This window comes from Hyaena hyaena, unplaced genomic scaffold, assembly GCF_003009895.1.
Source record: "Hyaena hyaena isolate Hyena2069 unplaced genomic scaffold, ASM300989v1 scaffold_367, whole genome shotgun sequence".
Classification (NCBI taxonomy): Eukaryota; Metazoa; Chordata; class Mammalia; order Carnivora; family Hyaenidae; genus Hyaena; species Hyaena hyaena.
In genome coordinates, this window is record NW_024081002.1 from 1,535,955 (window position 1) to 1,563,236 (window position 27,282).

At 51.8% G+C, this 27,282-nt stretch overlaps 2 protein-coding genes across 11 annotated transcripts in view; both read left to right on the top strand.

Moving 5' to 3' along the window:
• Positions 1 to 6,875, top strand: part of TACC2 (transforming acidic coiled-coil containing protein 2) — a 202,951-nt gene extending 196,076 nt beyond the window's left edge. For all 8 annotated transcript variants that reach the window (XM_039250488.1, XM_039250483.1, XM_039250481.1 and 5 more), the window contains 4 exons: positions 1,175 to 1,335; positions 1,524 to 1,630; positions 2,381 to 2,501; positions 6,354 to 6,875. In XM_039250488.1, the coding sequence (XP_039106419.1) occupies positions 1,175 to 1,335; positions 1,524 to 1,630; positions 2,381 to 2,501; positions 6,354 to 6,419 (455 nt within the window). In that variant the 3' untranslated portion in view covers positions 6,420 to 6,875. The remainder of the gene's footprint in view (positions 1 to 1,174; positions 1,336 to 1,523; positions 1,631 to 2,380; positions 2,502 to 6,353) is intronic.
• Positions 6,876 to 16,147: 9,272 nt separating this feature from the next.
• The window catches only part of BTBD16 (BTB domain containing 16), a 45,307-nt gene continuing 34,172 nt past the window's right edge, over positions 16,148 to 27,282 (top strand). For 2 of the 3 annotated variants that reach the window (XM_039250477.1, XM_039250479.1), the window contains exons 1-5: positions 16,148 to 16,350; positions 17,243 to 17,303; positions 19,076 to 19,227; positions 23,139 to 23,212; positions 25,172 to 25,315. In XM_039250477.1, the coding sequence (XP_039106408.1) occupies positions 17,286 to 17,303; positions 19,076 to 19,227; positions 23,139 to 23,212; positions 25,172 to 25,315 (388 nt within the window). In that variant the 5' untranslated portion in view covers positions 16,148 to 16,350; positions 17,243 to 17,285. The remainder of the gene's footprint in view (positions 16,351 to 17,242; positions 17,304 to 19,075; positions 19,228 to 23,138; positions 23,213 to 25,171; positions 25,316 to 27,282) is intronic. The other variant, XM_039250478.1, reaches the window with a different exon arrangement.

The window sequence follows — 27,282 nt, forward strand, 5'->3', positions numbered from 1 at the left end:
CGGTGTTCAGGGGGTCCCTGTGGGCCTCCGAGCTGGAGCTGAGTGACCCGGTTTTTTACTTAAGGAAGTTTAGTCTGGCGCCTGGGTGCTGGCTTAGGAGCATTAAGTGAATCACACAGTCAGCACAGCACCTGATGTGTGGAGTGCCTCAGTGGGCACTAGCTGCTGTCTTGTGTCCTCATTTCCAGAGCGATCTGCCTGTGGGGGCAGTCCTGGGCAGCTCGTGACCTGGGGCTGACGGGAGGTCGGGCCAGCACGGCTCCTTCCCCCAGGAGCTGTGAGAGGGGGTTTCTCTTCCCCCGGCCGTCTGCTGTCACCAGAGGTCCAAACAGATGGCAGCGAATGGTTCGTCGCCTACCCAGCCCCATGATGTGTTGGCACATGAAAGATGGTGCCGTGCGGGCAAGAGGCTTTCATGTCGAGTGGTCAGAGAAAGCCATTCCCATAAATATGAGATGATTTGCGAGATGTTCGGGGTAGAGCTGGTGGTGGGGTCGGAGGATAGTGCAGGTGCTTTCACTAGGCTCGGCCGCTCTGAACTGGGCCAGAATTCATCCTCATGTACATAACTGGGAAACTCGCATTGACAGAAAGAGCTCCAATCTGTTGGAGTTCAGGAAATTTGCTGTATCAAAGGAAATGTCCGTTTCTGTGCGAAGCAGAATTGCCGGGCTGATGGGTTTTGTGGGCTTTGGTTCCTGGGATGTTTTAAGGATGAAGAAACCTTTTTCTTTTGCAATAACCATGTCTTTGTGGCGATAATACGTAGAAAGACCTGTTCGTCAGAGCCCAGACTACTGTTCCTTTTTATCTGGCTCAACACAAAATTCAGGAGTGATTTTTTTTCCCCCACTTTATGGATCTGTTTGCCGTCAAGCACCACATAGAATCACCGAGGCCTTGAATGTCGATTTTTAGGGGTCTGCAGTGATCAGGCTAAAGAGCAGTGGCTGGTTTCCATCCCATCTAACACTGCAAAGGCCCAGGCCTGCGGTGCTGAGGCTGTGCGTTTTATTCCTTTAGAGGCAGTGTCTGGCCGGGCTCGGGAAGCGGGTCCGTCCCAAGTCTGGGGCGCCCAGTGCTTAGACTGAGTTGCGACCTGAGGCCCCGGCGGCCCCTGAGACCAGGCTGGGAGCCTTCGGTCCCACTGTCTGTCCTTGGTGTCTCTTGTCAGAGGATGAGCAGAGGGAGAAGTCAGTCTCCCACCAGACCATCCAGCAGCTGGTCCTGGAGAAGGAGCAGGCCCTGGCTGACCTGAACTCCGTGGAGAAGTCTCTGGCCGATCTCTTCAGGAGATACGAGAAGATGAAGGAGGTCCTTGAAGGCTTCCGCAAGGTGTGTGTGTGTCGGGGCAGAGCAGGGGGCTGGGCCTGTGGGGCGGGAGCAGGTGGAACGGGTTGGGAGAGATCACAGGGAGCTGGGCTTGGCAGTCCAGGCTTACGCCAGCATCGGGGAATTCCTGGGGCTCCCAACACCCAGGGCATTTCTTCCGTGGGTGCGACCTCTGTCCTCTGTCCTGTCAGAATGAAGAGGTGCTGAAGAAATGTGCGCAGGAGTATCTGTCCCGAGTGAAGAAGGAAGAGCAGAGGTACCAGGCCCTGAAGGTGCACGCGGAGGAGAAGCTGGACAGGTAGCGCAGCCTCGGGTCCACCCCACGGCCTCTCGGCACCCCTGCCAAGGCGGGCTGGGAGCCCCAGTGACCTCGGCTTAGGAAGAGCCGATGATCCGTCTGTGTTTTTTCAGTGTGGCTTGTGATAACAGTGCACTCTCAGCGTTTTGAGAAGTGAAGGATGCATGTTGTCATTTCCAGAGCGCCCACTCAAAGCGCTTTGGCCTCATGGGAATGGGGGTTGGGGCCGGAGATGGGGGGGCGCTCCTGGGCTCCTAAACCAGGCCCCCGGGTGGTGGACCCTGGAGCCAGAAGGTTCCCACGTCCGCAGCTGGGAGGAGGATGGCGGGAAGGGTGATTCTTTCNGTGGCAAGGAGAGGGGCAACTGCAAAGGCATGGGAGGTTGTTTGGGAGGTTCTTAAGAGGATGGAAGACATTGTTTAAAAAAAGAAAAAAAAAACCCAAGCACCCGGGAAACTTACTTAATTCCTCTCTAATGTTGTTGGAAAATTGAATTTTTTTTTTAAATGTTTTATTTATTTTTAGGAGAGAGAGAGACAGCGTGAGCAGGGGAGGGTCAGAGAGAGAGGGAGTCACAGACTGAAATAGGCTCCAGGCTCTGAGCTGGCAGTCGGCACAGAGCCCGACGCAGGGCCCGAACCCACGAACCGCGAGATCATGACCTAAGCGAAAGTCGGACGCTTAACCGACTAAGCCCCCCAGGCTCCCCAGGGTGATTCCTTCTGAGCACCCGCCGCCTTGTGTCCGCAGGGCCAACGCCGAGATCGCGCAGGTGCGAGGCAAGGCGCAGCAGGAGCAGGCCGCCTACCAGGCCAGCCTGCGGAAGGAGCAGCTCCGCGTGGACGCTCTGGAGAGGACGCTGGAGCAGAAGGTAACGGCCGACGGCCCGCGGGGCCGGTCAGACCCTCGGCTCGGCAGGGCCTGGGCTTCCCTGCGGCCTCTGCTGCCCCCGGGACGGTGTAGGCCTCACGAGCGCACGCTTGCTCTCCTTCCAGAAGAGCCAGTGTAAGGCCAGCCCCCCCCCCACCCCCGCCCCCGTCCTTTCTGCTCTTCCTAGAATTGCTACCTGCTTGGATGTTCGTTGTGGTTTTAACTCCTTTTCGGCATTCATTCACTCATTCATCACGCATCTCCTAAATCTGCGGTGTGCCAGGCATAGTACTTCACCCCGCATCCAGACGCTTACTGGCGAGGGAGTCGGGTACCCACCGGAGACCAGGGGCTGATGCAGAAAACGGGCCACATTGGGGTCAAAAGGGCCCTCAGATGTCCTCCCACATCCACGGATGGGGGGAACCCTCCTGAGGTCCCCTACCTTGTCCTGATTTCCGGTCTAGCCCTCAGTCCACTGTACACACCCTCTCCCGGGTGTCCAAATGAGAAACCCCTTCTGCATAGGAGAGCTGTGGGAATCTGAATCTGGAGAAGTGTGGGCCGAGGGGTCCCCCTTCTGAGTGTGTTTCCAGACCAGACCCGTGGCGGTTGGTCTACTGAGCCTTTGGAGTCCGCTGTGGCCTGGGGTGGCATCACTTCCCATGCATGTGGGACTTAACAGGTGGTCATGGTTGGGGTGGGGACATCCAGCATGGGCAGATGGCACTAGAAGTCCAGCGTGTCTCCCAGATGGCCTCTGTTAATCCAGAAGCACCCACAGGCCTCTGATTGGCCCCCTTCTGTGTTCATACCCAGCCAGGTTCCCGTGGGGCTGGCTGTGTTCCCAAGGTGGGTCTAGGCCAAGCAGTGGGTGCATACGACCTCTCACATCAGCTAAGTGATGTTAAGGAAAGAGCCCTGGGACCCAGGAGACACAGGTCCTTCCCCCACCACGGCACCAGCCACCTGCCATCCATTATGACCCTGGGCAAGCCTCACATTTCACCTCAGGTTGTAGGTTTCCAGTGTCAGAGGTCGAAACCCAAAGATCTGGAAGAATCTCTCCAGCCGTGAGAATGACACGACTCTAGTGGTCAAGTGAATTTCCCTGACGCGGTGCTGGGTCCACAGCGTGTCCCTGGCTGACCAGAACTCAACAACTAGAAACCTCACATTCCCAGATCATTTTTGTTCTTTACCTTTTCCTTTGGGCATGAAGATGATAAATGGCCACGAGACAGGATTGTATTTTTTTTTTTAAAAAGAAGGAAAAAGTCTGGATGGTGCCAAATATGCCAAATTTGTTCAACTGTCTCAAGGCTCTGATCCTTGTTCCCAGCAGTAAGCACAGAGTCAGGACCAGCATTTACTCATTCTGTCAATATTTATTGAGTGGCACTGCATTGTTAGTGTTAAGGGGGTGTTTATTTTTAGGATTTTTTCTTTTTTTTATGTTTGTTTATTTTTGAAAGACAGAGCATGAGCAGGGGAGGGGCAGAGAGAGAGGGAGACACAGAATCCGAAGCAGGCTCCAGGCTCTGAGCTGTCAGCGCAGAGCCCAACGCAGGGCTCGAACCCACAAACCACGAGATCATGACCCGAACTGAAGTCGGACGCTTCACCAACTGAGCCACCCAGGCGCCCCAGGCGGGTGTCTATTTTTATTCCTTGAATGTTGATAATCCATGTGTGGCGTATTGGGTGACCCTTGAAAAGTGGAATACTCCTTTAAGTTAAAGAGCACATTCCCCCAGCATTTGGGTCATTGAGGCAGTTGGGTATCAAATGTTTCTAGGTGGAAAATGGAGCGATATGTTTGGTTGCTCCTGTTTGCATCAGGATTTGATGGTGTTTGGACCACCTTGTGGCATTAGCTAAAACATTAGGTTTTCTAGGTAACCTAGCCTGTTCAGACTCTTCCATTGCCAGATGAAGGTAATGCTGAATATTCTGGCAAACTGGAAGACACGGAAGAAGGCGAGGCGGGGTGCACCATTTGGGAGAACGGGAAAGATACAAACAGATCTGCAAACATAATTTGTCTTAAACTAAAACAGAAGAGGCACGGATTAATCCTGTGAGTTCTTCCCTAAGGGACTCTAAGTGATCCGGAGAGGACGTTCTCTGTTTTAAAAAGATTCAGAAGCATTATCCTCCACCCCTGCGCTCCCCCACCCCCACCCCCCGCCACCAGGCAGGTCTGAAGTGAAGGCGCTGGGCATTTTGCCCAGTCAGTGCTGGACAGACTGGTGCCCAGTGAGCTGAGCTGTTTGCTGGGCGAAGATGGAGCTTGGAGAAGCTCCGGGAATCCAGAGCTAGTGGGTCCACCAGCGCCTCTCACCCATCAATCAGTCACCGGACATTATGTTAAATGAGTAAGATAGCAAAGCCGTCTAGGGGGCAGGCCAGCCTGCATTTGTGTTACAGGCTTGCCGCCTCTGACTGGCTGTGTGACCTTCCATTAAGCACAGTGCTTAGCCTCTCTGAGCCTCTGTTCCGTGACTGAAAAGTGGAAATAACAGCGGCTCCCACGAAGGGACTGTTGTGGGAACCGAGTGGGGCCGGCGCCCGGGTGTGTTTAGCACGGTGTCCGGCCCACAGGAAGCGCTCTGATAAGATGAAAAGTCATCCTGAGCGGCCCCAGCAGTGGCAAGAATAGTCATCTCAGGGTTAGCGGCCCGTGCTGCACTGCTGCACAGCCCCCATCTTCCCTCACTCCCTCTCGGAATGGAGCGCTCAGGGCTGTGAGTTCGAGCACGGGGAAAGCCAAGGTGAAGTTCGGGGGCGGGGGCGGGGGCGGGGGGCGCTCTCCCGGCCGGGGCTGGTGGCTGAACTGCAGTGAGGACTGAATTTCTCTTCCACTGAGGAGGCCCAACTCTTCCCTCCCAAGTACTGACAGTCGCGGGTGGCACCCGGAACCCATTCCAGAAACAAGGGACATGTGGCTCTGCGTGGACCCTGCTTCAGGACGTTCTGAGGTTTCCAAAGAACGGCCTCGGTTTAGCCTCAGGGGAGAGGCTCCCCTTCCATGGGGACCTCAAAAAAGTGGCTGCGGTATGTTCCTGGGATTCTGGAAAGATCTAGCCCCCCTGGAGAGGGCCATTCGAGATTAGCTGCTGAAGCAGGTCAGCATCAGAGCAAAGCCACACCTACCTTTGAATGGACTCGTCCCGTTGGATCCCGGTGCACAGAGCACGGACGGTGCTGTCAGATCGCGGGTGCGAGATGAGTGTGCGGTTGGCTTCCCCCACTTCAGCGCACAGGCCGGGCGTGGGTGGCGGGAAGACCATCCGAAGCCATCTCGCATCTGCCCCTGCCTCTGTCCCCAACCCCTCGTATCCACAGCACCCCCTCGTTTCGCCTCCTCTAAATGCTAGCGACCCTATCCAAGTAGAATTGCTTTACCCTTCCTGGTGATGTTTCTCAAAAAAGCCACCAGAGAGCTCACCCTGGACCATCTTTTCATGTCTGTAGTCCTTCAGAAGCCAATAAAAGAAAGAGAACCGATATTTAGTTAAGGCTCTGCTGCGTGCTGCCCACTATGCTAGGGAGCTTTGCATTCTGACTTCCTGCCTTTCTCAGAGAAATGTTACCATCCACATTTTAGAGATAGGGACGCCAGGGCTCAGAAAGGTTGTGTAACTTGCTCAAGGTCACAGCTAAAGCTTAGATGTGTACTTAGACTCGTTTCTCTTACCGCTTTAGAGAATTGCAGGGGGCACCAAGAAAGCCCAAAGACCATTCTGATGGGTGTGATTTCAAACAGCCAGGAGATTTCAGCAACCTTTTCTTTTTTCTTTCTTTTTGTGTGTGTGTGTGTGTGTGTGTGTGTGTGTGTCTTCGCTTTCAGAATAAAGAGATAGAAGAACTCACCAAGATTTGTGATGAACTGATTGCCAAAATGGGGAAGAGCTAACTTTGAACCAAATGTTTGGACTTGACCATTGCGTGCAATATGACCGTCGGCACACTGCTGTCCTTCCGTACCGTGGGCAGGTTCTGTCTTCACTTTTTCGTATGCACTACTGTATTTCCTTTCTAAATAATGTTGATTTGATTGTATGCAGTTCTAAGGAGGCTATCAGAATTTCTTGCTATTGGTTTGCATTTTCTTAGTATAAATTCATAGCAAGTTGACCTCAGAGTTCCTGTATCAGGGAGATTGTCCGATTCGCTAATAAAAGACAAATCGCTGACCTTGGCCTTGCCCTTTGTACATGAGTTCCCAGGGTGAGCGGCTTTTGGATTTAATATGAACTTGTATAGCTTTCACAGGGACTCTTGCCTTAAGGAGTGTAAACTTGATCTGCATTTGCTGATTTGTTTTAAAAAAAAATGCATGTTTCAAATAAAATTCTCTATTGTAAATAAATTTTTTTCCTTGGATCTTGGCAATAAGCGTGGCTATGAGTTCTTTTCTGGGAAGGGTTGAGTCTTTTCTCGCCTTTGTTAAAATCATATCAGATCTGGCCCTTCCCCCGTCTCTGTCTGGCTCACTTCTTTGTCCATAGATTTAAATAACATTTCCTTCATTATCGTGGCTGTTTGTAGGATGGAAGCTAAGGAGAGGTATCGACTTGCTAGTTTTTAAATGCTTCTGTGTGTGTATTGAATTAGCTTGGCTTTTGTTTTTACACACGCTCTCTGAGTTTGGGCGGGAAAGTCTGTTTTCCTTTACTGGCTCAAGGAAGTAGTAGACTGTCCCTCTTCCTGTGCATTCTCTTAGCATGTGACCGTCGACCCTGAAAAGCCACCCAGCTGCCTCTAAAGGACCAGCCCTGGCGAGCGGTTACCCGCTGAACACAGGTAGTGAGGCCACTTTGGAGGTGAAATAGGGATGTGCCCGCCTTAGCTTCCTTAGCTGCTCCTGACTTTCTTGGGGACCCCAGCTTGAAAGTGCGCGGTGAGAGGGCGTGGAGGTATCTTAGTTTCCTAAAATTGCCGCAACGTCACATTATGTAGCAGCTTAAAACAATAGAAATGTGTTCTCTCACCATTCTGGAGGCCAGAAGTCCCAAGTCTGAGTGTCGGTGGGGTTTTTTCCCTCCGGGGCTCTGAGGCAGCCTGTCCCTTGTCTCTCGAAGCTTCTGGATAGTGGCCGGCAATCCCTGGTGTCCCTTGGCTGGTGGCTGTGTCACTCAGTCTCCGCCTCTTTCTTCATGAGCTTTCTCCTCTGTGTCTCAGCTCCGTCTCCTCTCTCTTGTAAAGACACCACTCATTGGATTCTGCCCCCTACCCCCAATCCAAGATGATCTCTCAAGATTCCAGTTATATCTGCAAAGACCCTGTTTCCGAACAAGGGCACCCTCACAGCTGTGGTGTTAGGCCACGCAGGCAGGTTGTGGGGGCCCGAGTGAGATGTGGGATGTGCAGTGTGCAGAGTGAGCTTGGAAAGCGGCCCCGAGGCCCTGGTGACCCTCAGCTCAAGTGCCCCTCATCCTGCTCAGACACAGTGGCCTCGGGCCGTTCCCCTCACATAGGACCACTCAACCCCGCACAGGACAGACACCCCAGGCAGCACGAGGAAAGAAAGACACAGCCCGCCTCTCTGGAAGAGACTCCCAGCCTCTAGCCCCACCTCAACCCCACCTGATGGGAAGGACCCTACAGCAGGGCAGCGGTCTGCCTCTTCCCACAGCCCAGCCACCTCTGCTGGCTCCCGTCTCCCCCAGCCTCCCTCCTCACGGCTCAGCCGTGCCCCCCGGGGCCCCCATGCTCACCTGTCCAGACCAAACCCCTCCTCCACCCTCACCCCAGATTCTGATCTCGGCTGTGTTCTCAGAACAGCCCAGCCCCTTGCTCTTGAAAGTTTCTATTTTTCTTAGTATTGAAGCAAAACATTTCCATTACTAAAAAAGTCTAGAAATGCAGGTAAGGAAAAAAAAAACATGGTCCCTAAACCAAGAAATGATAACTGTTAATGTTTTTGTATTTATTTTTCTATGCTTTTTTTCTCAGTGTATGAAATATTTATTAATTTATCTTTATAAAAGCGGGATTGTTTGGAGTTCTGCAGCACCCCTGCGTACCGTTTTGTAAACTTTTTTTGTCATGTGATACTACAATGTAACCATCATGTTATGCAAACTTTTATATCAATAAATACAGCTTTTTGTCATCATTTTGAATGACTGTGTCTTTCATGATGCCAAAATGTATGTAACCAGCTGCTGCCCACTGATGGACATTTATATCGTGTCCATGGTTTTGCTGTCATTACGCACACACATTGCATTGAGTTTCCTTATGCATATACATTTGTGAACAGGACTTTTCCTTAGGCTGAATTTTTTTTTTTAGGCTGAATTTTTAAAGTGGATAACCTGGGTGAAAGTTTTCACTACTCCGCCAAAGGCCACGCTGGCTTTACGGCTCGTTGCAGTGAGAGAGGACAGCCACCAGGGGGAGCTGTAGGGCCCCATAGTAAGGGAGTCTTGGGAGGCAGTTAGTATAGGATTTGGACTTGGGTCTGCTGCTTCTGGGGAAGACCCCAGGAAGCCCGGCTTTGCTCCATATTGGATGCTCTCAGGGCAAAGACAGTTCTCAGGCTGGGTATCTCAACTCTTAGCCAGACTAAGGCCAAGTTGTAATTGGTAAGCTTTGCCTTAGTTGCTCGTATGTCCTAGCCAGGATGGAAGGATATTTGGTGCTTTTTGTGGTTTGAGGAATGTTCACGTCTATTCAGACAGATTCTGGGTGGTTCTTGTGTTCTCGTGACCCGTCACAGGATGGCTAGTCTGACACTGATTTTCTGCAAGATTGTTTGTGTTCAACAGGAGCACAGCAAGGTGCCAGAGGACCAGGCCAGCTCCCAGATATCACCAGCTGTTTTTCTCCGTCTTGGAGATCGTACACATTTTTAAAGTTTGGCAAACCCATTGCCTAATAGGCTTCCACTGAGGTTGTAGTAAAATATACCCCCCATGAGGCACCTGGGTGGCTCAGCCGGGTAAGCGTCCGACTTCAGCTCAGGTCATGATCTCCTGGTTCTTGAGTTTGAGCCCCATGTCAGGCTCTGTGCTGACAGCTCGGAACCTGGAGCCTGCTTCAGATTCTAGGTCTCCCTCTCTCTGACCCTCCCCCCTCACTCTCTGTCTCTCTCTCTCTTAAAAATAAATCTTAAAAAAAATTTTTATACGCCCCACAACACACACCCCCAACACACACACATATTCAGTATATACCCTTTGAGGCATACAGCTACTACTAGGCTACTCTGTCTCCTGTCAGCCTGGCCCCGCTTGGGAAGCCCTGGCCCTGCCGTGGCCTCAGGCTCACCTGCGTGCTAGGCTGCCTCACTGGACCTACCCACGGGGCCACCGTGCAGAGTGCTGGCCTCGGGAACCCTATGGGTTGAGATCAGCTGCTTTGGGTCCTGTGCCCACTTTATATAATGCACACATGCTAGCAAAGCTTCGCCCACGTGACGGCTGCTAAGGCTACTTAAATTATTTTGCCGTGCTGAGTGAGCAGCGAGACCACGAGAAGCCGGCACCTGACTGGCCATCCACAGCTCCGCCAGCAACCAACATTATAACCTTTGAGATGTTCAGCACCTTGTAGAATTTCGGTTTGCCACGTCAGTTGAAATCCTGAGCTTTGAACATCATTTTCTTTTTGTTTCTGGGTCAGCATTTCCTTAGGGCTTTCAAGGTAAAGGTGATGTGCCTGGGGTACTAAGATTAACCATGAAGACAGAGAGGGGGAAGGGGGAGGGAAATAGGCGACAGTTGGTCACTGATGACTGACATGGGGGTGCCTTCAGAGTGGGGGGAGGTTCTTCTTCTTTCAAGTTTGGGGCCCCGCCCCTTACGTGTGAGATCTGAGGGGCCCAGAGCACCCTGCCCCCATTCCAGGCAGGGAGGCAGGGAGAGAGGTGATCAGCATTGGCGTGGAGCAGGTGAAAGGTGACAGGCCCGAGGGGGAGCTCAGGTTCTCTAACTGCTTCTTTCCCTGACTTGTCGGCGTTGATAGGATGCTCACATTTTTTAGCAAAGCCTCTCTACTTTCCAGGACGTTCCACTCAAAACATTGAACGAAGCGGGGTGGGTGTTCCGATGAAGGCAGGGTGGAGGTGTGTGCCCAGGCAGGGAAGGGCTGGCAGGAGGAAACATCTGGGTCCCACAGGGTTCCCTCGGGGCTTGCACTCCCTCGCCCTGAAAGAATCGGGTGAATGGGAGCTATTTTTTATTTCCCTTTTACAAGGAGGAAACAGAGGCTCAGAGGGGTTAGAAACCTGGGGATTTGACTGAGCAGCTCAGCCAGGAGAAGGGCCAGCCAGGACTGGGTCTCAGCCCTCCAATGACTGCAAGTTCCTTTGCATTCCTCAGGCTGACAGCTTCCTTTATAAGACGTCCGTCAGAAAGTGGTATGTAGAGGGGCGCCTGGGTGGCTCAGTCAGTTAAGTGTCCAACTTTGGCTCAGGTCATGATCTGGCAGTATGTGGGTTCGAGTCCCACGTGAGGCTCTGTGCTGACAGCTCAGAGCTTGGAGCCTGCTTCAGATTTGGTGTCTCCCTCTCTCTGCCCCTCCACCCCTCATTCTCTCTCTCTCTCTCTCTCTCTCTCACACACACACACACACACACACATACACACACACACAAGTGAATAAACATTAAGGACAATTTTATTAAAATAAAAAGGAAAGTAGTGTGGAGAGAAGGCACCGGGAAGGGGTTGTGCCTTCTGGCTGATAGTGGTGCTCACATCCATCCTGTAATTAGACCAATTGGTGGCCCTGCCTTGGGTCTGGGCTGGCTCTGCTACTGTTTTTATGGACTATGAAATCCCCACTCTTTGTTCAGTAGGTGGGAATGGCTGCAAGGCTCCCCCCCCACCTCCCCGGTGTGCAGCGCTAGGCTGGCTCTGCTCCACCTGGTCTTCACATGGTCCCGTCTACAGTCGGTGGACCCATGACACCCCCCCAGGCAGGTGGCACCTGCCTGGGCTTCTCAGGTACCTAGGCTGGAACAGCAAGGGCAGAATACAGACAATTCACAAATCTGTCTTTTGGGTTTATTTGGAGCTGGGAAACACACCTTGGAGATCAAAGGGGTGGGACTAGACAAAGCCCCGCCCCCCTTCCCACCCTACAGTGCAATCAGACTGTATGTCATTCCTTCCGAGGCTCCTGACCCCTCTGCCGGGGACACCCACCCCCGCCCATCAGCTGGTCTCCTGGCCAATACCCACTCCCTTAAGGCTCATTATTATTTTTTTTAATGTTTGTTCATTTTTGAGAGAGACAGAGCATGAGCAGGGGAGGGGCAGAGAGAGGGAGACAGACAGAAACCAAAGCCGACTCCAGGCTCCAAGCTGTCAGCACAGAACCTGACGCGAGGCTCGAACTCACAAACCGCGAGATCATGACCTGAGCCGAAGTTGGACACTTAGCTGACTGAGCCACCCAGGTGCCCCCTGAAGGCCCATTATTGATGTCACATCCTCCAAGGAACCCTCCCTGAACCCTCAGGCCTGGGTCAGTGTTTTCAAATGCAGGTTTTATAATTGTTCAAGCATCATGAAGCCATCAGATCGGAAGACAAGTGGCACTGAAGACATAGTTTCTTACCTTCAGTTCTCAAGAGGAGAGGGCAGGCCCTGCCACGTCGGACCACGGAGCGAGGTATCCGGGTTGGTCAGGAGGGAGGGGAACAGAGGGAAGTTGTGGACAAGAATGTTTGCTGTGGTTCCCAAGGGAAGGAACAGGTGAGGGGGGTAAATAGGCTTACGATCGGCTCGTCTGGATCATTCAGGAGGCTCTGGGCCACTGGGGCTCTCTCTGTACAAGTTTAGTATCTGGCCCTGGGATGATTCCGGTAGGTGGACAGTGGCCCTGAGTGCGAAAGCCCAGTAAAGGGAGTGATGGGGATATGGGCTCTGGGCTGGCTGGTTTGCAGGTGAAAATGTCACTCATAAACAAGTGCTTTACTGTCTCCAGAAACTGACTAACCCTGAGAGGGTCAGTCCCTCCTGGCTCAGTCAGCAGGACCTCAAGATATCAAAGCATCAGAATAAAAAGCCAAGTTTCATGTAGTTGGTTGCCCCTCCCATGAAGCTCACCAAGCTTGACCCTTGATTTGTCCATCACACCGTATTTTCATAAGGGCAGACGTAAACCTCCCAAAGCAAAGCGCTTGCACACAAAAGATGGTTTTAGGGGGCAGATCACGAAAAATTCTTTGAAATAGTTATGTAGTTAATTTAATGTGTATTAGAAATAAATGGGCATACCTATATGCTATTTCATCGATAAAATAAATTTAGAGAAGATTACTAAGTAAAGAACATTCCAGGTGGTGTGAGGATTTGAAAGCACACAGGTGGTCCTTATCTTCTACTTGGCTCCCCTTTCATCCCCAACCCCCAGCACAAACGTGACGCTCTATTTAAGTGTGTGAATGGGGCAAGCTCCAGGCCAGCACAGTTTGTCATCACCCCCACCCTCCCGGAAGTCTGGGAAAAATAGGATGGGCAGGGAGGGAGCCGAGGGGTTGTTTTGTCTCAGCTTTGCTGAGCCGATGTGAAAGCTGGAGCCCAGAGCAGAGAGAAGGCTTCCCTGAGGTCCCACAGCAAGTCAGTGGCCAGGGTCCTGCCTAGTCCAGGGCCCCTCACTCAGCACTGGGACCACCCCACTCCGGCCATACAGGACTCCGTTCAAGGGCAGGACCCACCCTCTGCTTCTTGATGGAAGCCCCTGCCTGTCTTCTGGCTCCTGCGCTGCCTCAGCCAAGGCCTGGCCCACAGGCTGCACCCCACCCCCAGCAGCCTGGACCCTGGTGCACAGCCCCCCCACCCCCACCCCGGAGAGCCAGGAAATCCTGATCTGGGCACTCACAGGAGCCTCCCACTGCACACATACACAGTGTCCTCGGTCCTGAATCTTCTAGAATGAGATTCCTTAGAGCCAGCCTTTAGGCTCTGAGGCCAAGACACTCCAAACTGCCTGGACCCCAAGCCTCTGGGTATACTTTCCACTTAGGGGGGTTAAGGTCATGTCCAGGGTCACCACAGCTAGTGTCAGAACCAGGGTTGGAATTGTATGTTCTTTCCTGGGTACTCCACTTCCCCCCACCATGGGTGACTGGATGGAGTGGGCTGAAATGGGCTCCCTGGGAAGCTAGGGAGAAACTTATCCCTGGGGTGTTTGAGAAGATGGCTATCCCACCGGAATCCCCCTGCAACGGGCATGCAAGATTTTGGCACAAGGTGGTTCTAGCTGAGAGCTGTGCTCTTTGGGGTTTGATGTCTGAGCCACCAAAGGCCTTTGCTCTTGGGATGTCCGGCTTGGCTGGGCCCATGGGGCATATGCCCCAGCACACTGGGCACCAGCAGCAAGAGCCCTTCAGGGAAACTTGCTAGGAGCCATTTCCATTTATTTGTATTAGTTGTCTTTGACTTTGGCTAATAGCTCAGCTTGCCACAGCTCTATGGGGTTGTATGTTCAGAGGGCTTTGAGGGTGAGCTGAAAGCCTTGGATCACTGAGGTCAGACCCTGTAGGGAGTGACAGACACAACCAAAGCCAGCGTGCTGTCTAGGGACCCTGGGGAGTATGGCGCCCTGGGACACTTCCCTAGAGTGGCCGCTAGAAATCGCCCAAGGGCCAGCTCCCAGCTATGCCGCAGAGGTGCCTGGAGGGTGTTCCTGCACTGGCCCATGATGGGCCAGATGGGCCAGGACAAGGTATTTCAAACTCTTTAACTGAAACCTTACACGAGACCTACATTCCAGGGACAAGGAGCTGAGAAAAGTTTGGGGTGGAGGGAAGGAAGCAGCAAAGGAGGAATCTGTGCATTTGTGCACAGCTATCTGCTGAGATGAGATCGTGACCCACACAGAAACAGACACACGCATGCATACATGAACACCTATGTACACACACACACACACACACGCACAGTGCTCATCCATGCACAAAAGCAGGACAGTAGGTAGGGACGGGTACATCCATTTACCAAGTCAAGAGATGTCTTCTGATCACTTCCTACGGGCTGAGTTTGGTTGTTGGGTCCTTGGGGATGCAGGGTGGGCTGGCCACCAGAGAACACCCCCCACAGAAGCCACAGAAACCGACTACTCTTCCGAGTAGAATGTGGGTGTCAAGGGAGGTAGACTCACAGACCTGAGGGTGAGGAGGGAGGGAGCTTTAGAGGTGCCTCCTATTAAGGGAGAGTTTTATATGCTTCTAGAACTCTGTGACAAGTAGGCAGATCAGTTGCTTTCCTGCTTCATTTTATAGTTTGCATGACTCATGAAGGTCCGCACACAAAGACCCTGGAGGAAACCTATCTTGGCCCTTGGGAGCCACACTGGCTCTGAGCTGCTCTTACTGGAGCCGGGATTTCTGTGAGCCCTGGGGTGGAGGTCCAGGGCTTTGAGGGACCAAGGTTCTTGGGCGTGATGGATGACGCCCCATCACCCAACCTCCCAGCTTCGGGCCTGGGCTTTGCAGACAAGGTCAGAGTGAGCTGCAGGATTCTGCCATGGCCCCTGGAATGAAAGCTCTTGACCGTGTCCCTGACTTTTAGGCACTTCTTATTTCCTGGAAAGAGCTGATTAAGTATCATATAGGGGTGCCCGGGTGGCTCAGTCAGTTAAGCGTCCAACTTCGGCTCAGGTTGTGATCTCATGGTTTGTGGGTTCGAGCCCCGCATCGGGCTCTGTGCTGACAGCTCAGAGCCTGTTTCAGATTCTGTGTCTCCCTCTCTCTCTGCCCCTCCCCTGCTCATGCTCTGTCTCTCTCTGTATCAAAAATAAATAAACATTAAAACAAATTTTAATAAAAAATAAATAAGTATCATCTACCAAGAGGGGCACCTGGGTGGCTCAGTTGGTTGAGCGTCCAACTTCGGCTCAGGTCATGATCTCACGATTCATGAGAAGGAGTTCAAGCCCTGCATTGGGCTCCCTACTGTCAGCATGGAACCCACTTCAGATCCTCTGTCCCCTTCTCTCTCTGCCCCTTTTTCTCCCTCTCTCAAAAATAAATAAAACATTAAAAAAATCATCAACAAATCATCACAGTTTTGATAATGTAAAACTCTCCAATTTTTAAAATTTGTTTTGAGAGAGAGAATATGTGCGTGTGCAAGGGGAGGAGGGGCAGAGAGAGGGAGAGAGAATCCCAAGCAGGCTCCATACGGTCAGCATGGAGCCTGACTTGGGGCTGGAACCCACGCACCGCGAGATCGTGACCTGAGTCAGAAAGGAGTCAGACGTTCAACTGACTGAGCCCACCCAGGTGCCCCCAAACTCTCCAATTTTTATTTAAATTATTTTTGTAAAAATATTTCTGGACACCTGAGCTAGAAAATAGATCACCCCAGAATGCGGAATCTGGGAGGGATCTGAGAAGCTTCCAGCGCAATCTTCTCCTTTGACAGGTGAGGTTTGAGGACTTGGAGGCGGACTCTCACCGAGGCCCGTTTACAGGATCCTCCACATTACCCCCAGCTGCTGTAGGAAACGTGGAAACAAGGATGGCTCTGGTCCCCTGAGGAGCGTGGCCTGCGAGTTGCCACCCTTCCCGTGGCCCCTGGGTGAGCACCTCCCCCACGGCCCCCAGCTGTGCTGAACCAGGCCTGGAACAGGAAGTGCTCAGAACCTTCCCTGACGTTGCCATGGTCCCCACTACCTGGAAACCAAGGGCAAGTTCTCCCGCCAAAGCACCTTGGCCGCTAAGAAGAAAAGGGTGAGCCCCAGATGTCATGAGCGCTCTCAGGCTTCAGAGTCAGAAGGTGAACGGCCCGCAGCAAGTCTGTAATCCAGAGACCAGTGCGAGGAGAAGGCCCCTGTTCCACAGGCTTCTGTAAACACACCCGTGGCGGCGAGCGGGCTTCGGCGCAGTGAGTGTGGCCATTGCTTTCCATCCCCATTAGAGAAAGAGGGTGTCTCTAGTGACGGGCACTGCCCGGACTTGGTAGGGAGGGGCTCTGGGGGCTCCGGGCTGGGACGCAGGAGGCCTGGAAGCCGAGGGGCCATCCCACGTAGCAAACTCTGTGACCAGCCGCCTTTGGCTCCTATCCCTTAGTAAAGGGTGAAGAACTGTGGGTTCCCTCCTGTTTGGCTTTATCGGAGCCACATTCCAGCACTACAGAACTTTGTCAGTCTCCTGATGGGCTTTAAAAAGTCCAAGGTTCTGTGGGGCGCCCGGATGGCTCGGTCAGTTCTGTGTTCGACTTTGACTCAGGTCATGATCTCCCAGTTTGTGGGCTCGAGCCCCGTCTCGGGCTCTATGCTGACAGCTCAGAGCCTGGAGCCTGCTTCCGATTCTGTGTCTCCCTCTCTCTCTGCCCCACTTGTGCTCTGCCTCTTTCTCTCTCTCTCTGAAAAATAAATAAGTGTAAAAAAATAAATAAAAAGTCTGAGATTATCTTGATTTGATGAATAACCCATCCTCCAAATTTACTCATTATTAATTTTTGTGGCAAAATACAGAATCTTCAGGCTAATCTCCTGTTTAGAAAAGACCCTTTGGAGAGGTTTTTTTTTTTTTTAATGTCTTATTTGTTTTTGAGAGAGAGATAGAGATAGTATGAGCAGGGGAGGGGCAGAGAGAGGGGGAGGCACAGAATCTGAAGCAGCTCCAGGCTCTGAGCTGTCAGCACAGAGCCCAGCGTGGGGCTTGAACCCATGAACCATGAGATTATGACCTGAGCCGAAGTCAGACTCTTAACCGACTGAGCCACCCAGGTGCCCCTGGAGAGTTTTTAAAATGTAAACGCTTTTATCTTCCAGGTGTTTCTTCCCCCTCCCCTGATTGTAATCGCCACTACCGCTCATGAAAATGCTGAATCTGGTGAGTAGACGAGTTTCACAAGGGGGCAGGCGGTGAGGAGCAGAAGCACCTGCTCACGGTGGTGCTGCCACGTTTCCGCAGGGGATGGGGCGCGCCCCACCGAGGACCCCCGCGTTACTGGCTGACCCCGGCCGCTGTCAGAGCAGCCCCACTGCCTAGGACGGCCACTTGTCCCGTGTCACACTACACAGGACTGCATCTAAAGTCCCGGTCCACACCTTGCCGTCCCCCACCATTTCCAGGCACTAAAACGTACTTCTCAGTCTTCATCTTTCCATGTTAACATCATCACCGTCACCATCACCACCACCATCATCACACGAAGACCCAGAGACCCCAAAGGTGAAATGACTTGCCTAAGGCCATACAACTCCTTAGTGGCATTAACAAGATTGGACCTTAAACTCTCCACCCCATGGCCCCTGGGCTCCCCACCACCCTGCTGGTGACTGGCAATGGCCTAGGAACACCTGCACCCATTCCTACGGGGCCCACATAGTACACTTTCCCTGGGGAGGTTTCTTTGAGCCAACACATCTGAGGTTTACGTTCTGAATATTCTGCTCCTTTAAGGAAACTGCTGAAGGGGCATTTGAGTGGCTCAGTCGGTTGAGCGTCCTACTTCAGTTCAGGTCATGATCTCACCGTTCATGGGTTCAAGCCCCGCATCAGGTTCTGTGCTGACAGCTCACAGCCTGAGCCTGCTTCCGATTCTGTGCCTCCCTCTCTCTCTGCCCCTCCCCTGTTCACGCTCTGTCTCTCTATCTCTCAAACATAAATAAACATTAAAAATAAAATAAAGGAAACTGCTGAAGCCCTAGGACCTCAAGAGAATGTCTAAGTAAAAGGCTCTGCCCAGAGGCCCAGCTGTCCATTCCCGAGAAGATACCCAAAAGAATTGAAAACAGGTGTTCAGATAGACATTTGTGCACAAATGTTCACAACAGCCTCATTCACAGTCGCCAAAAGGTGGAAACAACTCAAGTGTCCATCGAGTGATGAATGGATAAACACAATGCAGTCTCCGCATACAATGGAATATTATTCAGCCGTAGAAGGGAGTGAAAGTCTGAAACCTTCTACAACAGAATGAACACTGAAAACATCATGAAAGAAGCCAAGCCCGCATAGTATATGATTCCATTTATGTAAATATTCAGAATAGCAAATCCACAGAAGCAGAAAGCAGATGAACGGTTGCCAGGAGCTGGGGGAGGGGAAGTAGGCGTGATGGCTTAATGGGTATAAGATTTCCTTTTGGGGGGACGAAAATGTTCTCAACTGGATAGTTGCGAGGGCTGCATGGCTTCCTAAATGTACCAAATGCCACTAAGGTGCATGCTGTAAAATGGTGAATGTTATGCTTTGCGTATTTTGCCACAATAAAAAACACTTCCTACCTGGGATCCCCTCAGCTTGGCATCTCTCAGAATCCCGTGTGAGGATGCGCATATAAAGAAGTTTCTCGAAACATTATCCTGTCCCTGCTTGTAGGTTCTTCAGAACTACCTGCAGAGAACCCATCTTTCTCCCTGAGCTGTGGCCTCTGGCATCTTCTGTCCTAGATTCGAAATTCCGAATCACTTTGTGCCTTGAACTCTTCTGTCTCCTGAATACGATATTTGCCTTGAGGGGAGGGCTCCTGGCCATGTCTGAAAAATAACCAGCGTTTTCACATGTGTCTTGATTTTCTTCCTGCCGCGCGATTTGGAAAACCTGGCACGTGGGTGAGGTTTTAAAACGGATTCTCTCCCTTCCTTTGCCTCCCAAAGCAGGACAGAGCTCGGCTGGAACGCCGGATAGTTGGCTCAACAAACCGGTGGCGTTCTCCCACAAAGCTTTTCTCTGGAGACCTGCTGGGACTTTCCCAGAGGTGCAAGGCTTTGAACGTGGACTTTGATAAGGCTCTGAAGAACCCAGACAGGTAGGGAGATCACAGGCCCATGGCCAGGAATGCCCTACAGGGAAACTGCATTTCTGAAGAAGCGCCCATGGTTGGGCCACTCTACTTGGGCCCATGGGTTCTCTGGGCTGCTGTGGGGACCATCCTTCAGGGACAGACAGCCTCAGTGTGGCTCCTTCCTCAGAGGAGGTCCGTCGGTGGGATGAAAGTATAGAGACTGACCTTTTTTTAACCTAGGTTTTTCCTTTATGTTGGGAACTTTGGACCCTAATGGGATTCTCTTGTGTTTATCAACTGACTTGTTGACAAAGAAAACTTAGGTAGTCTTGGCTGAGGGTCTGACCTATGTCACAAATATGCGTTTCCACCCGGTCTTGGCTCCCCATGTGTGAGAAGGTGGCTCCTCCCTCGTTCCCAAGGTGCTCTGACAGCAGGCTCAGAGCGTTACTACTCCATGTGACCAGTTCTTTCTGGCTGTACCTGGGACACGGAGCTGGACCCTCCTTCAGAGGGAATACATCACTTCCCTGACACTTTGGACATAACTTAATGCCACTACCCTCCCTGGGAAGGACAGTATCTGCCTAATGAGCACACAGTCGAATCCACCTGAGCTTGGCTTGTTCCCCTGGGCAGCACTCAGCACAGAACAGCTGTTTGCCCCAAGTTCAATGAGCGAGTAGCCAAATCCTCCTTTCTAGACCCACCGGCCAGCCCTGCTCCAGGACCCCACCCCCTCACAGGTGACCGTACATTACGCACATTTGGGTAAATCCAATCCATCTGTGTTTGGTGCCTGACTTCTCGGATGACCCCAGCTTGAAAGAATTGAGTGCTGGGTGTTGCTGTGTTCGGCATTAGCCTTAAACTGTCTCAAATTTATTTTGTATTTATTTTACATTTCGTTTGGATAGGGCCTTGAAGACATGTTCGGGTTAAAAGTGCGTGTGTTCCTCGGTGGAGGGCTGGGCTGGGGAGGCAGGCTGGGGAGCTGGGCCTGGGGACATAAGCAAATTGATCCAGAAGACTGATGAGGGCGGCTGGGCAGCGGGAGCAGAAATCTCCAGGACCTGGTCTGTGTGATCGCTGAGCTGAGCTGCAGGTGGTGGCCCGAGAGGCCGGGCACAGAAACCTGAGGGTGACGGCAGTGGCTGCTGGGTTTTAGGGCTATGAAAATCCACCCAGCAGACAGGGTTAGAATCCCTTCTCCTCCGTGTCCTAGCTCTGTGACCTTCGGCCAGTGGCTTAACCTCTCTGAGCCTATTTCCTCCTCTGGGAAATGGTGATAACCGCGTCTTTCTTGAGAGGGTATCTTGAGTATTAAATCAGGCAGTACACTGAAAATGCCTCATACTGTTCTAGCAAATAGTAGATGATCTACAAATGGAGTTTTATCTTTGTAGTCCCAACAACCGTTTTAGTTACTGGTACTGGTGATGTCATTTTGGGGTGTGTCGGGCCTGTGCTCTGCCAGCCAACAACCACACTTTTCATTCTGCTTGTTACCATCTCCTCCAAAGCAAGGCACCCTCACTACAACACACAAGCCACCCAGTGGGCCTCTCTCCTTGGTGATGCTAGGAAGCTGGGTCCAGAGACCAGCTGGGGCAAGCAGGCACTCTGGGAAGGCTGATCACTCATGTGCCTGGCGGTCAGCTGATCCAGGCTCAGCTCAGATGGGCGGTTGAGCCCTTGGCCATGAGCCTCTTGACCTCCTTTGGAGACAATGGACTTACCCAGGCACATTCTTGTGCTGGTGACAACAGAGGACAGGAGGCAATCTCGGGTGCACGAGTGCTTTCCAGACCTTCAGCCACATCACGTCCACTAACATCAAGGCAAGACACGTGGCCAAGCTCAAAGTCAAGGGGCAGGAAATCAAATTGGAGTTTTGCAAGTATTAAGCCGAAAGCCCTTTGAATGGTTTGCTGCAGGGAGTCCTTATGTCCATATGATACATAGAGAATGCCTCCCTTTCCCCTCTTGTTTCTCCATCATGGGTCACGACCCAGGGAGCTGAGTCCCCAGCCTAACGGCACAGCTCTAGTATTCCCACATGCTGCTTCATCCCAGGCTGTCTAGTTCCAAAGAGTAAAGAGGACAACTCACAGATACCATTTATTCCACTAACTTTCCAACGGTCCTCAAATCACCCTGGCCCTTGGAATCCGTGGAGCCCACATGATAACTGGCATATCCTGGCAAGTACCCACGTCAACAGGCAAAGGCATTGTGGTGACTTCTGTCGTCTGGCTCAGCCGACAACAGTGATGTTTGTGAGGTTAGTTGAGCTCATGGGCATTGCCCACAGTTTCCAAAGTTCATTGCTCCATTTTGAGATCACAGTCTGAACCTCTGACCTTGACCAGCTCTTCCCAGACGTGTGACCAAAGCCACCGAAGGATTGAGGCTGGTTTGGGTCAGGTCCACTACTCTTGATGGATAAATACCTCAAGCTCTCACTGCCGTCCTGGGGCTGAGTCACCCACCAGTAGCCACCTTCCCCACACAGAAAGGGCCACATGTGGTCAATATTATTCTGGACACAGGAGCCCCCACCCAAGCCCCCTCCATGAACCCTGGCCCATGAGGGTTCTTGGAACCATTGGAAAACAGCCTGGGAAAAGTGACACTCCTCATATGTGGTCATCAAGTGTCCTTTGGTTGGGTTTCTTGGGATGACTGTCTTCAAGCTGTGAATATGTGACTCAAACTTTGTTTCATGTCCTTGCTTGACGGGATGACTAGGGTTCATGAAAAGATATCCCATCTTTGTCATCAATCACTGAATGGATATTTATTGAGCACTTGCATGATGGCCAGGCTAGGCTTCCAGCAGCACAGAAATGCCAAATCTATCTTTGTAGAGAGCAGAGCCGAGGGCACGTGAATAAAGAGACGACCACAAGACACTGTAGAAGGAGTTCTGATGGGGGCAATTCCAGGGTGGTCAGTGGAAGGGCCACTTACTCAGTCTCCCTAGAGGAAGCAAAAACTAAGCTTATATAGGAGGATGAGTAGGAGCTCAAGTGAGGAGATGAGGAGGAGAGTACTCTGGCGAACAGTGTGGGCATCCAAGAGCATGGAAGCCAGTGATGGTGGGTTCAGGCTGCTGAGAAGGGCTGGACCAGGGAGTGTAGAGGGTCGAGCCATACTGAGGGGTGTGGGCTTTCCCTGAGAGCACTGGGGAGACACTGAAGGATTCTCAGTAGGAGAGAGGCAAGAGCAGATGTACGTTTCACCTGGTTCTCAGGCTGCAGCATCAGATGCACACCCAAGGGGAGCTCCCCAGTGACTGCAGGGCGATAATCACGGCATGGACGAAGCTCACAGCAATAAGGGGAAAGGGAGAGTGGTGAATTCACAAGATCTCTGTCAGATCTAGGCAAGCGATCAGGTGGGACAACGTGCAGTAGGCTGGCTGGGACAGCTGGAGGCTGGCGGTGCCATTTGCTGGAGAAGGAGCAGGGCTGGTTTGGGGTAAAATCCAAGTTTAGTTTTTGGACACATTGAGACTGGGGCAGGCATGACCCCTAAACAGAAGTATTGGTGAGTCACTTACCAGAAACGCCCAGAACCCTCTCTCCCTTTCTCTAGCAGATATTTACTGAGTACCTACTCTATGCTACTAGACCTTACTTTAGACACTCACCAAAGGAGGAATCATTTGGGCAACCATATATAACCTCAAATACCTTCGTGGTAAAACTTCCCCACAAACTGAAAACAGGAATCGAAATTTGGAGCCAGCCATCGAAACAAGCTTATAGTTTATCAAACCGGCAGATGAGTCATGACCTACGGAAATGCTCAAGGGGCAAGATATAAGATAGGTGAATGGAAGTTTTAGGGACACTAGAATGATACTTGTTGCCCCTGGAGAAACCTGTCAGTATTAACTCCAGAATCTTCTGTTTGTGTTTTCCCTTGAGGCTATGTGTTTCACAAATTCAGAAACTTTTCTCTAAGACCTCGAAGAACAAGACTATCCAGAGCAGGGAGGCCGGTGAGTTCATGTCGCCAGTGGATTCCATCAGAACGTGGCTGCACTCAGGGTCAGGGGTGGTTTCTACGGAACGAAGCCCGCTCATAGGACAGGCTCCTGGCCTGTACGTTTCGGTTTCTGCCCTTTGCACGTTGTCTAACATGAAATAGGCTCTGTAAATATTTGTCAGATGCACCGTGAAATGATGCATGAAATCAGGCTCTGCAAACACAGTTTCGTATGCTAATTGGTCACAGTCGATAGACCGACATGCCCATGCCGATGTAAATAAATAGGCTGTGGATTCGTAGACTAAACAGAAACTCCGTCAAGGACAGGCAGCTCTTCTCTGTCCCTTTTAGCGCCAACCAGTCATGACTTGGATGTCACTTTTGTACGTGTCCAAGATGACTTTTTCCGATGTAGAATCAAGAACCAGGCCAGCTCTGTCCAGCTGGGAAAAGGCTCATTGAGCCTCACCAGGCCTGGACAGGTCAGGTCCTTAAAGGAAACTTTTTTTTTTAAGATAAGGTCCACCGCACAGTAAAGCTGCATGAGGTCAGAGCCAGCCGCCTTCCCCAGGGCAGGCCAGCCGATTTCTTCTCGCCCCTTGGTTCTGGTTGACTAGAGGTCCTGAGAAGCAGTCTGGGGCCAGCTCCTGGCTCAGGGAGGAGAGTTCTGGGATCAGGTGTGATGCCTGCCACACACGTGTGTCATCATGAAAGCAAAAGTGGGTGTCCGGTGAGGGCACACGCTTTATCCACAGGTCTGCTCCTGCCTAAAATCACCCTACATGGGGTAGGATTCTTTCTAGCTGAGCACAACTAGACCATTTCCTGAGGTGACCCAAGATTTGAGATGCAAGTCCACATTCCAAAGCGCAGCACAAAACAATATCATAAAGTTGGTGAGTAGCAATGTTAATAACAGAAGAGGAAATAGGTGCCCCAGCTCCTGCAGTCAAAATAATGGCAAGGCCAAGGGGCTCGTGATGCTCCAGGTCCTGCCTAGAGCTGAGGGTAAGGGTTCTTGGGATGACCAAGCACCACCCTCTTCTACCAGCTCTGTGCTAACAGGAGTCCAGCCTGCAGAGCCTCCTGTCCACAGCCTCCCATGCCTCACCTGGCCCGGGATCCTTGGATCTTCCATCTGCCCCCTCCTCAAAGTCTCTCTCTTTTTAATCACCTATGCTATCCAAGCATGAGATAAAGCCCCTCGCATAAACCCCCTTACGGTTTGCAAAAAGCCTCCTTTACGTTATAATCTTGTTCCACACCTGTTTTTTCTGGTGGTCTCCATTCCAAGGGAGGCTCATGAGAATTCCGCCTCCTGGCACTGGGCCTTTGAGCTGCACTTTGCTGTCACCTTTCAGGTGGGTGAGAATTAAGCACCAACGCCCAGTAGCTTCGACAGGGGACTGGGTAGTGAGATCACTTCCTAAGGGATATTTGCCAATGTCTGGAGACATTTTGGGTTGTCACAACTTGGGGGGGGAGGGTGCTACCGGCCCCCAGTGGGTAGAAACCAGGGACGTTAAATAACCTTCAAGGAACCAGGCAGCCCCGACCCCCCCCCGCCCCAACAGAGAATTATCTGGCCCCAAATATGATCATTGCCCGCTGTAATCAGAAGGCATGGTGAGGCCCCCAAGAATGTCCCCGCCAGTTTCCCTTCCCCATGAAGCCTTCCCAATTCCTCAAATGGAGGAAAGCTTATGTCCCTCTGGAGTCCTACAGATGTTGATCAGCTGCTCTTAGATGCTTATCTCTTTCTATGTCACCTTGTAATTTTGCTTATTGTCTCCCCTGGGAGCCAGTAAGTGCCCTGAGACCCACCCTGTCTTTTTGCTTTTTTCCTGGAAGGCCCAGCAAAGCAGCCACCCATCTGCTCAGTGACTGTGACTGAATGGAAGGTGGGGTGATTGACACGTGCCTCAGGGACGTGTGGTGGCATTTACTCAACACTGTGTTCTCTCCTCAGACGTGATTCTCGAATGTCTAGGCTCCAAATGGGAACTCCATCAGCCCCAGCTTTTCCAGTCTGAGACCTTAAGCAAGCTCTACCTGATGGCGCTGGCCCAGGGCACCAAGAGCCCCACAAAGGAACTGGAGAATCTTCTGCGAGGTAGATTCCCAGCACTGAGCCCCAAATGCCCTCATCTCTTTGGAGACCAAGGTCACTGGCAGATAAGAACAAGGCCCATGGTATGACCTCATCACAGGATTTTACCTCCGCCTCTGGCTATAAAATGGGAATAATAGTTCTCACTATGCTCCTTTGAAGCCTAGAGAAGAAGGTAATGCTTGTGCAGTTCTAGAACAATCCCTGGCATATACCCGGATACTCAGTGAATGTCAGTTATTTTTCTCATAACAACCCAGTCCTGTCCAGTCGAGGTGGAAACTCTACCTGCTTCTTTGAGAAGAGCAAACAGTGGTGTTGAGTCTCCTGATGAGCTTTCTGGAAGGAAGGTAGAGTTGTGACATTTGGCCCAATATACTGGTTAGAGGTTTACGTGTTATATGTCGATGCTATGTTTCCTTTGCTTTCTCTTTTCTTAACTTCACGTCATTCCATAAAGTATTTAGGCCATTTCTTTCTTCCTGTTTCTCCTTTTCAAACCTAATAATCTCCAGGCTCCCCTTCTGTATCCCCTAAGTTCTTCTCCAGATGCACCGCCTTCTTTGGGCGATATAGATTGGCACCGCTTCAGGACGACTCATAAGTAGGGACCATGGAAAATTCAAGGTCTCCAAAGGCAGCCAGCATGCCAGTCAGGACAGGACTGCATTTCCAGGATGTGGCGGCAAAGTTCTGTTATTCTAGAGCCAGACAGGCTGGCTGAGCCCCCAGGTGCTGCCCCACCCCGAGCCCAGAGAGAGGGCCCGGCCACGAGGCCTCTGACTCAGCCCTTCCCCGCAGCGCTGGGAGCTGAGAGCGGGCTGCCGTGTTCCCCCGGCCCGCTGATGCTCCCTCTCAGTCTTCTTTGCTCTTCCCAAGTGTCTGTCTCCATGACTTTGAGAGTGAGACTGAGTAGGACTGAGTGTCCCCTGCTCCCCAGTCAGAACACGCATGAGGCACCCAGGGAAAGACGATGGAGCTCCAGACATGAGTGCGTTGAAAAGCAAGAGAATGTGGGCGCCTGGGTGGCTCCATCGGTTAAGCATCCGACTTCCACTCAGGTCATGATCTCACGGTTTGTGAGTTCAAATCCTGCGTGGGGCTCTGCTCTGACAATGTGGAGCCTGCTTGGGATTCTCTCTCTGTGTCTGTCTGTTCCTCCCCTGCTAATGCTCTCTCTCAAAATAAATAAACTTTAAAAAAAAAAAAAAGAAAGAAAGAAAAGCAATAGAATTGGAAAAGAAAATGGAATTACTATTAATGCTGGGGTCTTTGGCATGTCTAGAATGGCCTCACTGGAAAGACTGGGCCCTACTAAGAGAAGCTGCCTGCTAGAGGCTGGGCCCGACTGGGGGGCGTCAGGGTAGGGGCAGAGATAAACGCCCACTGCCCAGGCTGTCACAACGTTCCGGGGTCTCTCCCCAGGGACCAGCACTTGCACTAGGCCCTGGGGACCATGTCCATATGACATTCAGGGGACACAGCTACTGGCCTTTGTACACCTGGGAAAGCAGAACATATCTCACAGTCCAGTTTGGCTAGTCTCCTACCTCCTGCTTCGTGTTCCTGAGAATGCCCACACTGTGGTCCTGGAGAAGTGGGCTCTGTGGAGGGGCGGGCCCCATGAGCACCTGTGTCCTGGCCACACTGGGCTGTCCCAGCTGCTCACTTTTTAAAACATTTGAGAGAGAGTGAGAGAGAGCATGTGAGTGCAAGAGCCTGATGTGGGGCTCAATCTCACAAAGCACGAGATCATGGCCTGAGCCAAAATCAAGAGTTGTACGCTTAACCCATGCACCCCCAGCTGCCCATTTTTGTGCCACCCAGAGCCCAGGATTCGCTGGCAGGACATGCTAATTCTTTAGGAAGAACCACAAAGAAGAAACAGTGCTCTTTTACTGAAAAGGAACCCCCTTAGTCTCAGAGAACCTCAGAAGCACATGATCAAACTATTATTTTCCTATTCGATG